Genomic DNA, 15,445 nt, shown 5'->3' on the forward strand with positions numbered 1-15,445 from the left:
CTCTTGACATTAATTTGAAAGGAGGTTGAGATGCCTCTTCTTCAATCTGATGGAGAGCTTGGCTGGATTTCTTAGTCTTGTATAAGAGTGGCGAAACAATGTTCCTTTAACCCCTTTCTCCTGAGGTGGCTCAGCCTCCATAGACATGTTGGCCTTCCCCTGCAGAGCTCTTGCGAAGCTGCGAGGAGTGTGCAGCCCTGTTCTTCATTCATCTCATAGAATCAGCTTGACACATGAAAATTTAGAGTTAGAGTACCTCATAGATGACAGGCTAGTCTTGTCTGAAGATGTCTAGTGGTGGAGACAGGCATTGTCTGGGCTCAGCAGCGAAGCAGCTTGTTAGCATCTATATGTGAGGTCCTCAAGGAATTCTAGGGTTATAGGCTAAACTGGGATTAAAATAAAATAAAATAAAAAAACCTTCCTGGAAGAAGGAAACGGCAAAATTATTTCCCAATTGTTGGCAAGGTAACTAAATGAATGCCTCCATAAAATCAGCAGAAATCTAGCTCAACCTAAAAGATGCTTTAGTATTTTAGAAAAGAACGATTGATTAGTCCCCTTTCAGAAAATTGTTTCACTTTTAAATATCTCTTAACATCAGGTACAAAATCAGCAATGTTTCTCTTTAACATGTAGATCGTTACAGTTAATCCTAACCTTTGGCTCAGCAAATATTTGTCCTCTTCTAGCTGACAGCCTGAATTTTGTAGGATACAATTCCTTCTCAGTACAGAATTATATTCCAGTATGGCAATATATATATTTTTTTCCTCAGGATGTTAATCAGATGGATTCACTTGACATTAACTTGAAAGGAGTTTGAAATGCCTCTTCTTCAATCTGATGTTCCTTTAACCCCTTTCTCCAGAGGTGTCTCAGCCTCCATAGACATGTTGGCCTTCCCCAAAAAGTTTGTATGATGATCTTGCAAACTATTTTCACTTTACAAACCCACTGCTGCCGCTGGGATGCCCTGCCTCCGGACTTCTGTTGCCAGCGAAGCACCCGTTTTTGCGCTGCTGGGATTCCCCTGAGGCTCCCTTCCATGGGAAACCCCATCTCCAGACTTCCGTGGTTTTGTGATACTGCAGGGGAATCCCAGCAGGGGAATCCAGCAGCACAAAAATGGGCACTTCGCTGGCCACGGAAGTCCGGAGGTGGAGTTTCCTCAGTGAAATCGCAGCATCGCAAAAACACAGAGGTCCGGAGGTGGGGTTTTGAGGACTTTGGTGTTTTTGCGATGCTGCAATTTCACTGATGCTCCCTTTGCTGGGAAACCCCACCTCCAGACTTCCGTTGCCAGCAAAGCACTCGTTTTTGCAATGCTGGGATTCCCCTCTGGGCTTCCCCTGCAGCATCACAAAAACACAGAAGTCTGGAGGTGGGGTTTTCCATGGAGGGGAGCCTCAGGGCAATCCCAGCAATGCAAAAATGGGGACTTCGGCTGGCAAAAGGGGTGAGTTTTGGGCTTGCACGCATTAATCGCTTTCCATTGATTCCTATGGGAAACATTGTTTCGTCTTACAAACTTTTCACCTTAAGAACCTTGTCCCGAAACCAAATATATATATATATTAAATGGCCATTTCATTAATTTGGGCCAAAGGAAAGATTGTCGAGAAATTATTATGGACATTGAGAGCAAAAAAATACAGCCCTTTGATTCAATGATATAATGTGGATCTCAATGCAAAACAGCCCTGATTTAATACTAGAAAGATGAAAAATACAATCTGAACCCAAATATGTGCATTTATGTAACTTTCTTTGCACAAATTATAAAGAGTTTGTTTCATCATTTCTTGAATGTTATATATTTATTTATTAATTGGAATTGTATGCCCTATTTGCATGCCTTATTTCAGCACTATGTTATATATTTCAGCTGGTATCTTTCCAATGTTTTGATCTTTCAATGTTTGTGCTAGCTAGACTTGATGGGAAATTTTTAATCCAGCATGTTTAAAGGCACCAGTTTGGGCTAACTGCCCAAGGGCATTCAATAGGCATGATAGTATGGCCTTTGATTTTTTAAATAAAGTTTGAAAGGTTAAACAGAATTTATTTATCCCAAATGTAACTCAACCCTATTTCATTTCACAACAGTCAATTAGGCAAGTCCACTTGTTTTAGCTTCCAGCCATAGGTGCTTGTAGCAAAATAATAATTTCCCCAGGTCTTTGAGAAGTTGGATAAAACTCAGTTAGAGGATAAAACTTCCAAATCCAAACATCTGGCTGATTGTTTAACCAATCATAAGAATGTGTGTTGGTGGTGCGCAGCTGTGCATGCATCCAGGATTTTCCTACTGGAGCCATGCACTTGGGCGCACTGGCTGCTGCCCGCCACTTGTTTTACCCCAAATAGTTGATTTTCCTCTGATGTGTTTTCAAAAATTCAAAAAGAGCTGCTGATTTCTGAAGGGAGTTTCTGGGGGAGATCTTGTTTTGCACCTTTGTTATAAAAACATACAGAAAGTATTATTTTACTGAAAGAGTAGTAGATCCTTGGAACAAACTTCCAGCAGACGTGGTTGGTAAATCCACAGTAACTGAATTTAAACATGCCTGGGATAAACATATATCCATCCTAAGATAAAATACAGAAAATAGTATAAGGGCAGATGTTGTGGTTCAGCCTGAGGCTGCTCAGGGATCGGCTGCGTCTCTGCTGGCTCCATGCCCGGAGGAGGATGACAGCGCAGAGGAGGGCGCTGAACAGTCGGACAGGGGAGAGGAGAGTCAGGAATGGGATGAAGAAGAACAGCATGAGAGCCCCGGGGGGGGGGCTCTCCCCAGCCAGTAGCTTGGAGTCATTAGGTGATGATGCACAAGCTGTCATTGACATGAGACAGAGACGTTCAGAGCAACGAAAGGAGCAGTTAAAGAAATATTTTCACCATTGAATTAGAAACAGCTGGGTTTGGGTGTGGTCCTCATCAGCAGGGTTTAAAAGGCAGGCAAGCCCTTGAAGCCATGTGGAGTGTTATCAATTGGAGTTGTGGTGACCTGCTTTGATTCTCAGCGTCTCTGATCTTGGCTTGTGGCCTAGCAGTCTGGAAGACTTGTGGGAGGCGTATGTTTGCTATCTACAGCTTCGTCTTGGCAGCAAGAATCTGGTATTGCTTCATGGACTATTGCCTTCGTGTATATATTTGAAGTTCCAGCGTTTTTCCTGTTTGTAAGGACATTTTCTGTTACCTGTGTTTTCCTTGAATTATATAAACTGCCTTTGCCTTTTACCGGTGTGTCTGGCTTCTCTTTTTGGGTTGGTCTTGGCTTCCGGAGTGACCCAGACAGAACAGGCAGACTAGATGGACCATGAGGTCTTTTTCTGCCGTCAATCTTCTATGTTTCTATGTAAAGTTAGGGGACGTTTAAGAAAGATGGCTGCCCATTCTCTCCTTCATTACATAAGTATCAAAGTTGTAGCTATCTGTCAGCATTTCGGATGAACTCAGCAATGTTTGCTTTAGCTGAAATACTCATGTTTGCAGCATAATTTAGCAACAGAGAAAGTGGTGGTCATGTGCTGAGCCTTTTCATAGGGGAGTGGTATTTGTACATGAATTTCAGAGCAACTCCAAGATCAAATGTGTTTGTTTGGACCAGTTAAAAATTAACCACCCGTTCCTCTGCTTTGGGAAATGCAAAACTATATATGTACCTTCAAAGATAATGCAGAATTTTCCACAAGAGGTAAAAAAGGAATGGTTAGGATGTTTATTTATTTATTTTTTTAAAAAAAGTATTACATGTCTGCTGGATTTACGTACTCTAATATCAGAGTCAGATTTTGCAATTCAATTTAGATAGTATATCTGCATTAAAAAACCCAAATCTGATACTTTTTTCTACATGGGAACAACCATTATGAAATTTGGTAACAAGATAATTTAATATTTATGTTTTTTTCAAAACTTGATACTTATTGAATTCACAGGGGTAGGGGCTGAGAAGCACAGTGGAAGAAAATATTATGTATCAGCACACTAAAGTAAATATAGTTGTTTATCTTGCTGATCAGCAATATTTTACCAGTGATACCATTGATATTGCAAATAAATTAGATACACCCCAAAGTTACCATTTGCTCTCTTTGATAAGAGAATTAAGAAATTGCAAAAATATATGGAAGTGAGAAATGCTGAGAGCTTGATACCAGCTGTTATCAAACTCTTCCTATGGCCTTTAACATTACTTACATATACATAATAAACTGATTAAAAATTATAAACAGTATAATAGACTTTACCGGAAGTGATAATAAAATTCCATCTCCCTCCAAACCATGACAGAGGAATGGGATTTTTGGATTGTGTATGGAGCTCCTTGATTTTCTTTCCTTATGGGGAGAGTGAATAAATGGAAAACTCTAGCATGGAATCTAGGCTTAAATTTCAAATCAGGTCCTTGGTGCTATCTGAGGTTGGTTGTTTTCTTGGAGGCATTTCATTGCCAATCTAGGTAATATCATAAATGTTAGTAGGGAGTATGGTTTGCTCTAATTTTATATAGTAGTGGCTTAGTCTGTCAATGTTAATAGGAGTGGTCTTCATAGTTCCTTGATTGGGCTGTTATTTACTATTTGCTCGATTGTCTGAGTGTTTTGAATATCTTGAATGTCACAGCTTGTTTCTCTACTCAAATACGAGAGCAAACAATGCTCCCTACTATCACTCATAATGTTACCTAGTTTGGTAATAAAACATCAGCTCAGAGAGCACTAAGGACCCCACAGTTCAATCCTGAGCTACAAAGATTCTCTTCTATCAAGATAACTATCCTCTAGTTGCTGTTCAAAATGAGAAATGCACATGTGGCTATCCTAACTTTGTTGTCACATAAAAGCAGAAAAAAATTGAAAACAGAAAGCTGCCTCTTATCAGTTTAGATCCACTGTCCTCTGCAATGAAGATAGTTGACTAGTTGATGCTTGCAAAAGTTTTTCCCAGCTGGCTAGTTTAAAAATGAAAGGCTCTGGCTAACTATTTATATTTTCACAATTCCTTTGAGTATCATAAATTTGATATACCATTCCCATCTTATCCATCACATCAGAACACAATTGAAGAAACCACAGATACAGTTGGTAGGAATTGTGTTGAGTTGATCCTGCAACCTGTCTTCAGATTATATGACTAGGTAAGTATAGATTTATGTAGATAAGATGTAGGCAGCATCCTTTTCTCCTGGTATGTCTTTAATAATAATCTAGCATGTATAATAATTTAATGAGAATTATTTATTTGTTTGTTTGTTTGTTTGTTTGTTTATTATTTTTTTACTTCTGTGCCGCCCAGTCCTGAAGGGACTGCCGCTCAGACACTATACTTTTCCGCCCACACCGAAAAAAAATTAGAGGGAACATTGATGCACGTTGGAGCTGAGCTAGGGCAACAGCTTGTGTGCCAGCAAATATGGCTCCGCGTGCCACCTGTGGTACCCGTGCCATAGGTTTGCCATCACTGTGTTATGCTGTAGAGAATTAGAAGGGTTAACAATTTGTCACCTTCCATGACCCCTTGATCATTGACTTTTGCCAGTTACTAAAAAAGTGATGGAGACAGCAACTTTCCTCTAGCACAATTTTTTCTACAACTGATTCCAACGGCAATGGAAGAACAGCAGAGATAAAATTTTCACATTTCCATCTAGCATTCTCTGCTCAGCTCATTCATTTCATGAAACATCACTACTTCTTGGAAGAAAGAATCTTGCTATCTCACTATAAATTCCAAATCTTAATTCCAACAAAGTAATTATTGAAATTATAATCAAACATAGTATTCTTGCTCAGAGCAAATTGTAGAACTTTTGCTTAGAGCAAACCGTGAGTTTTAGGGTCTGGCCTTGATCATAATAAATCTTACATAGAGTAATTTAAACTTCACCCTTCCCTGGCTCTGGAGCCCTCTAGTGATTTGTGAGCACCTAATTAAATAGCAAATACAAAGCATTGTCTGTGACCAGTAAAGATCTTTGGAGAGCTAAAACAACTTGACCTTGGGGCTCGGCTTGGTTAATAGAGGTCTTTGCGTGGAGGCCATCCCTGTTAGAAGGATCTCTTTCCTGTGCCAGGAGATTTGAATGCACTTCTGACCTTTTCAACTTCTTGTGTTGGTATCTGGCCAAACAGTTTAGCCCATCTTTGGTGCTCATTGCTCAGAACTTCAGAAAGGAAAAATCCAATAGTGTACATTGTTTCTGAGCAGATGGTCCTTTTAAATTTCTCTTTCTGCTTCTCTCTGCTCTTGAATATATTTAATATTCAGCTCTGGTTGGTACATATTCATGATATTTTAAACCACACATCACTAATAGCTTGATTCATTTTTGTAGCTGTGTTTCAAACAGACATTTTTTAGGACTGCAACTATAATAGAATTAGAATTCTTTTTTGGCCAAATGTGATTGGACCTACATAGCTTCTGCTCTGGTAATCTTTCACTACTTACCAGAGCTTACAAAGTAAGCTTCTATGTAGCTTCTGCTCTGGCAATCTCTCACTACTTACCAGAGCTTTCACCAGACTCATCCTCGAATACAGCTCATCTGTTTGGAACCCATATCGCATCTCAGACATTAACACCCTTGAAAATGTCCAAAGATACTTCACCAGAAGAGCCCTTCACTCCTCCACTCGAAACAGAATACCCTATGAGACTAGACTTTCAATCCTGGGCCTAGAAAGCTTAGAACTAAGACACCTTAAACATGATCTAAGTATTGCCCTCAAGATCATATGCTGCAACGTCCTGCCTGTCGGCAACTACTTCAGCTTCAACCACAACAACACAAGAGCACACAACAGATTTAAACTTAATATTAACCGCTCCAAACTTGACTGTAAAAAATATGACTTCAGTAACCGAGTTGTCGAAGCGTGGAACTCATTACCGGACTCCATAGTGTCATCCCCAAACCCCCCACACTTTACCCTTAGATTATCTACGGTTGACCTATCCAGATTCCTAAGAGGTCAGTAAGAGGTGAGTACAAGTGCACTAGGGTGCCTTCCGTCCCCTGTCCTATTGCTCTCCTATATCTCCTATAACTTTCTTCTATTCCTATATCTCTTCTTCTATTCTTTCATTGATATGTTTTATTCCTATATCTTCTCTTCTCTTCTTTCTTAGATATATTTTACTATGAGTATATCCTCTATAACCTTCATTATGTATTTTACTATGTGTATATCCACCACAACCCTCATTGTGTATTGGACAAAATAAATAAATAAATAAATAAAATAAAATAAAATAAAATACAAGGATTTTGTCTTTGGTGCAGTGTACATAAAAGAAAAGGATATATTTGTCAAGAATCATGAAGTACAACACTTAATTATTGTCACAAATAAGCAATGAGGAAAGAATATTAATAAAAATCTTAAGAATACAAGCAACAAGTTACAGTCATACAGTCATAAGTTGGAGGAAATGGGTGACAGGAATGATAGAAAAAAACTAATAGTAATAGTAGTGCAGATGTAGTAAAATGTTTGACAGTGTTGGGATTATTTGTTTAGTAGAGTGATGGTGTTCGGGGAAAAACTGTTCTTGTGTCTAGTTGTCTTGGTGTGCAGTGCTCTGTAATGACGTTTTGAGGGTAGGAATTGAAACAGTTTATGTCCAGGATGCGAGGGGTCAGTAAATATTTTCACAGCCCTCTTTTTGACTCATGCAGTATACAGGTCCTCAATGGAAGGCAGGTTGGCAGCAATTGTTTTTTCTGCAGTTCTGATTATCCTCTAAAGTCTGTGTCGGTCTTGTTGGGTTGCAGAACCAAACCAGACAGTTATAGAGATGCAGATGACAGACTCAATGATTCATCTGTAGAACTGTATCAGCAGCTCCTTGGGCAGTTTGAGCTTCCTGAGTTGGCGCAGAAAGAATATTCTTTGTTGTGCATTTTTGATGACATTTTTGATGTTAGGTGACCATTTTAGGTCTTGAGATATGATAGAACCTAGAAATGAGTATATAGTCCTTCTGGGTCTTTATTCCTGGGTCTACCTTCTTTGACCAGCCCCGTCTTCTTCAGACCTGCTGGTTTGCTGGATGGTATCTTATACTTTGTCATGTATTGCCAGGAACAATCTGAGTGTAGATTCAGTCTCCATACATTATTCATTTTGGGAGGTAGTTATCTGGCCCACTGATGCCTCCAACATGTAATAGTAAGGGTTGTAACTATAGATAAACTTTCCTCATAGGAGAACATTAAAGAATCTACCTGATGCAACATCCTATTTCCCAGTAGCCAATGAAATTCTTAAAAAAGCACCTGACAAAAGATGAAAACAGTGGTTATCTTGCATTGGTTATCTTGAAAATCCGTAGTATTTGCTCTTGAGAAACATCAGCTGAATGGTACCAAACAGCCATTGAGGTTAATGACCACTGGTCTAATAGTAGGTAATAAAGAAAGGTAGGACATTCATTATATTCAAATCTTGCGGCGGTATCTACTTATTGTTTATAAGAGCATATGCAGACCTATAACTCTATACAGTTATAATTGTATTACTCAGCTACCAATTTCTTTTGTTTGGGTCACAACATTTTAAGTACACATTTTTATTTTAAAAAATAGCTAGAACAAACAAAGGTTTTTGTCATCCAAATTAATAATAATAATAATAATAATAACAACAACAACAACAACAACAACAACAACAACAACAACAGAGTTGAAAGGGACCTTGGAGGTCTTCTAGTCCAACCTCCTGCATGGGCAGGAAACCCTACACTACTTCAGACAGATAGTTATCCAACATCTTCTTAAAAACTTCCAGTGTTGGAGCATTCACAACTTCTGGAGGCAAGCTGTTCCACTAATTGATTGTTCTAACTGTCAGGAAATTTCTCCTTAGTTCTAAGTTACTTCTTTCCTTGTTTAGTTTCCACCCATTGCTTCTTGTTCTACCCTCAGGTGCTTTGGAGAATAGGTTAACTTCTCCTCTTTGTGGCAACCCCTGAGATATTGGAACACTGCTATCATGTCTCCTCTGGTCCTTCTTTTCATTAAACTAGTCATGCCCAGTTCCTGCAGCTGTTCTTCATATGTTTTAGCCTCTAATCCCATAATCATCTTTGTCGCTCTTCTTTGCACCTTTTCTAGAATCCCAAGTTCCCAAGATCCTTTTTGCACCGTGGCAACCAAAACTGAATGCAGTATTCCAAGTGTGACCTTACAAAAGCCTCATAAAGTGGTATTAACACTTCACGTGATCTTGATTCTATCCCTGTTTAATGCAGTCTAGAACTGTGTTGGCTTTTTGGGCAGCTGCTGCACACTGCTGGCTCATATTTAAATGGTTGTCCACTAGGACTCCAAGATCCCTCTCACAGTTGCTATTGTTGAGCAATGCACCACATATATTGTACCTGTGCATTTTGATGCACCAAATACTCTGCACAGATCACTTTCCAGGCCACCTACAAAAAAAAAAAAGGCAACATTGTTTATTTCATTGTCTTTTAGGAAAAGGGGATAAACCTGACTCACATAGAATCCAGACCTTCCCGGCTGAATAAAGATGAATATGAATTTTTCATTAATTTGGAGAGCAAGAATATTTCTGCCCTTCCGGATATCATCAAGACCTTGAGAGATGACATCAGAGCCAATGTTCATGAACTTTCACGCGAAAAGAGGAAAGATGCTGGTAAGAAAAAAGGTTTCAGCATAACCAATTTTTATAAAAAGAAGCTTTCTCTAATTTTATTTATTTATTTATTTATTTATTTATTTATTTACTTACTTACTTACTTACTTACTTACTTACTTACTTACTTACTTACTTACTTACTTACTTATTAGATTTGTATGCCGCCCCTCTCTGTAGACTCGGGGCAGCTCACAACATACAATAGAACAATTCACAACAAATCTAATAAATTTTAAAAGCCCTTGGGAGGCAGAACCCACAAACGTCCCCCTCGCCACAGCTGAAAGGTGTTTCTCTGATGTGAGCTGTGGATCGAGGAGGACGCCCAAGTTGCGTACCCTCTCTGAGGGGGTCAATCATTCCCCCCCGGGTTATGGATGGACAGATGGAATAGTCCTTGGGAGGCAGAACCCACAGCCACTCCGTCTTATCCAGGTTGAGTTTGAGTCTGTTGACACCCATCCAGCCCCCAACAGCCCCCAACAGCCTCCAGGCATCGGCACATCACTTCCACTGCTTCGTTGACTGGACATGGGGTGGAGATGTACAGCTGGGTATCGTCTGCGTACTGATGATACCTCACCCCATGCCTCTGGATGATCTCACCCAACGGTTTCATGTAGATATTGAATAGCAGGGGGGAGAGGACCGATCCCTGAGGCACCCCACAAGGGAGTAACCTCAAGGTCGACCTCTGACCCCCCACTAACACCGACTGCGACCAACCGGAGAGGTAGGAGGAGAACCACTGGAGAACAGTGCCTCCCACTCCCAACCCCTCCAGCCAGCGCAGAAGGATACCATGGTCGATGGTATCGAAAGCCGCTGAGAGGTCAAGGAGCACCAGGACAGAGGATAAACCCCTGTCCCGGGCCCATAAGAGATCATCCATCAATGAGACCAAGGGATGTTCAAGAATTTTAGTTGGCTTGCATTTGTAAGGTCTCTCATCCTGATTCACGTTTTGAGACAAAGAAATGATGGAGGATGCGTTTCCCCTTTTAATCTTTTGTGATATTCCTTTGTGATATCCTGAAATGTGCATATGTTAAAATGCATATACGGAAGAGTAATTTAGAAAAAAAAACCATTTTAGTTATTAAAACATATAACAAGGTGTTGTGGTTCAGTCTGGGACCCCTCCGGGAATGGCTGACCTTCTGTCGGTTTCCAGCTCAGAGGGAGAGGCTGAGGAACAGGAGGTGCAGACTGACGAGGAAGAGGAATCCCAGGCTGAAGAAGAAGGACAGCCAGAGTCCCACCAGGGGGAGCTCTCCCCAGCAAGCAGCCTGGATTCCTTAGGGGAAAATGCTCAAGACATCATAGATATGCGACAAAGGAGAGCTAATCAGAGACGGACTCAATTGGCTAAGTATTTCCAGCATTAGAGGTCACAGCTGGGTTTGGGTGTGGTGCTCTTGGGAATGGTTAAAAGGCGGACCCACCCTTCCTGGCTTGTGGAGTTTTATCTTGGAGATTCGTGAGACCTGTCTGTGAACTTTGGTGGCTTACAATCCTGGTTTGTGCCTTGGACTATTGAAACCTTGGGGGGGGGGTGCCAGCAAGAAGCTTGTGGGATTGACTGGACATCAGGACCCTGCTGTAACGTATTATAGCCTGTCTGTTGTGAAGACAGGTTTTCCTTTGTGCTTATTTTTTCCAGCTATAAAATACTTTTGGCTTTTACCAGAGTGTCTGGCTGTTTTTTCAGTTGGTGTTGAGGTCTGGGAAAACCCAGACAGAACACAAGGGTTACACTCTGTTGTTCTGACTGATCCAGAAATTAGATCAAACAGATTCATGAATGATTGCAAACAAGACAGATACAGACACAAACTAAATCAATGGGTCCTGAGTTCTAGTTGCAATTACACCTATTTTTTTAATTGGTCTGGCTATCGTTTATTGTTGTGGTTGGCTCTGGCCCAGCTCCTGCCCCAGGAAATGGGGAGGTGGATGCAGGGGAAACTTCAATATGTCACAGGCCTGTGTTATTGCCGACAGAATCAGTTCAGAGTTTAGTTTCCTCGGACGAAGAAGAAGGTGGGAGTGACTCGGCAGAGGAGGGCTTGGCACACAGCCCAGGCAGTCAATCTCCCTTATCTTCCATTGATTCAGATGAAGACATTTTGGACCCACGCAAGCGCAGAATTATGCATAGAAGAGACCAAGTAAGAACATAGTACAGGAAATAAGGGAGGCCACCTGTGTTTGGGTGGGGCTCCAGTAATTAGGGCTGCTGCTATAAATAGCAGCATGTGGGTTTGGCCATTGTGGAATAATATCTGTTGCAGTTTCGTCAGGAATCGTGTGTGCTGGACTTTGTTGTTTTTTCACGCCTTTGAAACCAAAGCAGAGCAACGTGTGTGTGTGTGTCTCCCTTTGTTGGAAGAAGAAGGGGTGTGAAGTTTCTCCACACCCCTGCTGGCCAAGTAATTAATGACTGCTTAAGGCAGTGATTTTCAACCTTTTTTGAGCTGCGGCACATTTTTTACATATACAAAATCATGGGGCACATTGAGCGGGGGGGAGTGGGTGGGGGCTAAAAAAAGTTTGGACAAAAAAATTCTCTCTCTCTCTCTTCCTCCCTTTTGCTCTATTTCTCTCCCTCTTTCTTTCTCTTCCTTCCTTCCTCTCTCTCTCCCTCTTCCTTTCTCTTCCTTCCTTCCTCTCTTTTTTGCTCTTTCTATCTCTCCCTCCTTCCCTGCCTCTCTTTCTCTCTCTCTTGCTTTCTTTCTCTCTTTCTCTTTCTCTCTTGCTTGCTTGCTTTCTCTCTCTCTTTCTCTCTCTCTCTTGCTTTCTTTCTCTCTCTCTCTCTCTTGCTGAGCTTCGCGGCACACCTGACCATGTCTCGCGGCACACTAGTGTGCCACGGCACACTGGTTGGAAAACACTGGCTTAAGGGAAATTGCACAGACTACCCGGTTGTTTTGGGAAGAGTGCTCTTTGCAATACAAAAAGAGTGCTTCGTTTATTTTGACTTTTGTGATAAAGAACATTGTTTTGAATTTTCAAACATGTCTGTGTCTGAAATTTGTACCCTTGAATTTTCGGGAGGCTCCTATCAGAGAGCCTGGCAGGACAGGTTATTATTTTATCCTAGTTATATTTTATCCAGACAACTTATTACATTCATTAGAAAAAACATAAAAATTCAAAGATGTGTAACTTCCTAATTTTAATAGTAAAAGGATTAGAATAAGACTACATTCATGCACATAATTATTCATTTACAACTTACCTGTATTCACTAGATATAATCTAATAGAAAATATAGCCAGGGGGACTTACATGTTTAATAAGCATTTGCTTCAAGTACATTCATCCAAATCTTCTGATCATGGTTTCTTTAGATCAGTGTTTTTCAACCAGTGTGCCGTGGCACACTAGTGTGCCGCGAGACATGGTCAGGTGTGCCGCGAAGCTCAGAGAGAGAAAGAAAACAATAGAAAAAGAGAGAAAAAGAAAGAGCAAGAGAGAGAAAGAAAACAAGAGAGAAAGCAAGCAAGAGAGAGAAAGAAAGCGAGAGAGAGAAAGAAAACAAGAGAAAAAGAGAGAAAAAGAAAGAGCAAGAGAGAGAAAGAAAACAAGAGAGAAAGCAAGCAAGAGAGAGAAAGAAAGCGAGAGAGAGAAAGAAAACAAGAGAAAAAGAGAGAAAAAGAAAGAGCAAGAGAGAGAAAGAAAACAAGAGAGAAAGCAAGCAAGAGAAGAGAAAGAAAGCGAGAGAGAGAAAGAAAACAAGAGAAAAAGAGAGAAAAAGAAAGAGCAAGAGAGAGAAAGAAAACAAGAGAGAAAGCAAGCAAGAGAGAGAAAGAAAGCGAGAGAGAGAAAGAAAGAAAGAAAGAAAGCAAGAGAGAAAGAGAACAAGAGAGAAAGAAAGCAAGAGAGAGAGAAAGAGAGAGAAAGAAAGCAAGCAAGAGAGAGAGAGAGAGGGAGGGAAGGTGGGAGAGAGAAAGACATAGAGGGAAGTAGGGAGGGAGAGAGAAAGAGAGCAAAAAAGAGGAAAGAAGGAAGAGAGAAAGAGGGATGGAGAGAGAGAGAAAAAAGAGGGAGAGAAAGAGGGAGAGAGAAATACTGTAGAGTGAAAGGGAGGAAGAGAGAATTTTTTTGTCCAAACTTTTTTTAGCGCCCCCCCCCCCCCCTTCAATGTGCCCCATGGTTTTGTAAATGTAAAAAATGTGCCGCGGCTCAAAAAAGGTTGAAAATCACTGCTTTAGATGGCAGGTGTGTGATCCTAATAGGATTTCAGGAAAGGTTGGTTTAAAATGCTTTAGGTCTGCCGTGTCTTTTTCCTTCCTGGGAGCAACATGAAAGGGGAATAATATCTTCCTGAAATGAATCCTTATAATCTTCTTATCCTCTCTTTTGTGTCCTACCCATGACATTGTAAAGGGAAAAAAGGAGAGGAACATGACAGGCAAAACCTTATGGCTTGTCAGGGAGCCACAATAAGTTAAAATTGAAAGTTTAATTACTTTTGGAGGCTAAAGGAATATCTTGGTTCTTCCCTCTTCATCATAATTCTGGCATAAAGAATAAGGAAGGAAAGAAAGAAAGAAAGAAAGAAAGAAAGAAAGAAAGAAAGAAAGAAAAGGGGGAAGGGTTCTACTAAGAGGCAATTAAAGCAATTCATCTTAGTAAGATCATTGAAGTAAGTTAGTTGTATTTTTCAGATGTCTGTTAAGATGAAACAACATTCTGGGCAGACCAACATCATGATTTAAAACAACAGCAGCAACAACAAAAGTACCCACATCCCAAGAGATATACATGGTCCACTTTTCTGCGGTATTACCGTGTCACAATCCACCCAACACACCTAGATGGCCTATAAAACCAACATATAAACTATTGTTTCTTTGTTTATTTTATAGATTATCCCAATCTATTGGGTGATCAGATACACAATTGTACTTTTTGAAAAAAAAAAAACCCAACATATGGAACAACATATGCATTAAGCCTTTGATTTTATGGAACAGTCTCAAGAACCTATGAAAATGCAAAAAGAGGCAAAGACTATTATTGCTCCAGCAATGCTTCCCTAAGTATGCCCATGTCACACCAACACTCCGCAGTCTGCATTGGTTGCTGATCAGTTTCTGGTCACAATTCAAAGTGTTGGTTATGACCTATAAAGCCCTTCATGGCATTGGACCAGAATCCCAGCGGCCAGTTAGGTCCCACAGAGTTGGCCTTCTCCGGGTCCTGTCAACTAGACAATGGTGGGACTCAGGGGAAGAGCCTTCTCTGTGGCGGCCCCGACCCTCTGGAACCAGCTCCCCCCAGAGATCAGAATTGCCCCCACCCTCCTTGCCTTTCGTAAGCTCCTTAAAACCCACCTCTGTCATCAGGCATGGGAGAATTGAGATAGTCCTTCCCCCCAGGCCTATACAATTTATGTATGGTATGTTTGTGGGTATGTTTGGTTATTGATAAGGGTTTTTTAGTTATTTTAAATATTAGATTTGTTATACGCTGTTTTATTATTGTTGTTAGCCGTCCCAAGTCTACGGAGAGGGGCGGCATACAAATCTAATAAATAAAATAAAATAAAATAAAATAAAATAAAATAAAATAAAATAAAATAAAACAAAACAAAACAAAACAAAATAAAATAAAATAAAATAAAATAAAATAATGCCATTGGAGGTTAGGATTAGTATTTAAGAAATACTAACAAATGTGTGTGTACATACATGACATATACTCACTGGAGTACACAGAGATGTACAGCCCTGATTTAATACATGGTGATGTTAAGTCA

General features: G+C 40.3%; 1 protein-coding gene across 2 annotated transcripts in view; it reads left to right on the forward strand.

Annotated features, from left to right (window-relative positions):
* Window positions 1-15,445, forward strand: part of PAH (phenylalanine hydroxylase) — a 58,273-nt gene that overhangs the window by 9,654 nt on the left and 33,174 nt on the right. For both annotated transcript variants that reach the window (XM_070756277.1, XM_070756276.1), the window contains exon 3: window positions 9,492-9,675. In XM_070756277.1, coding sequence (XP_070612378.1) covers window positions 9,492-9,675 — 184 coding nt within the window. The remainder of the gene's footprint in view (window positions 1-9,491; window positions 9,676-15,445) is intronic.

Source organism: Erythrolamprus reginae, chromosome 6 (genome assembly GCF_031021105.1).
Source record: "Erythrolamprus reginae isolate rEryReg1 chromosome 6, rEryReg1.hap1, whole genome shotgun sequence".
Taxonomy (NCBI): Eukaryota; Metazoa; Chordata; class Lepidosauria; order Squamata; family Dipsadidae; genus Erythrolamprus; species Erythrolamprus reginae.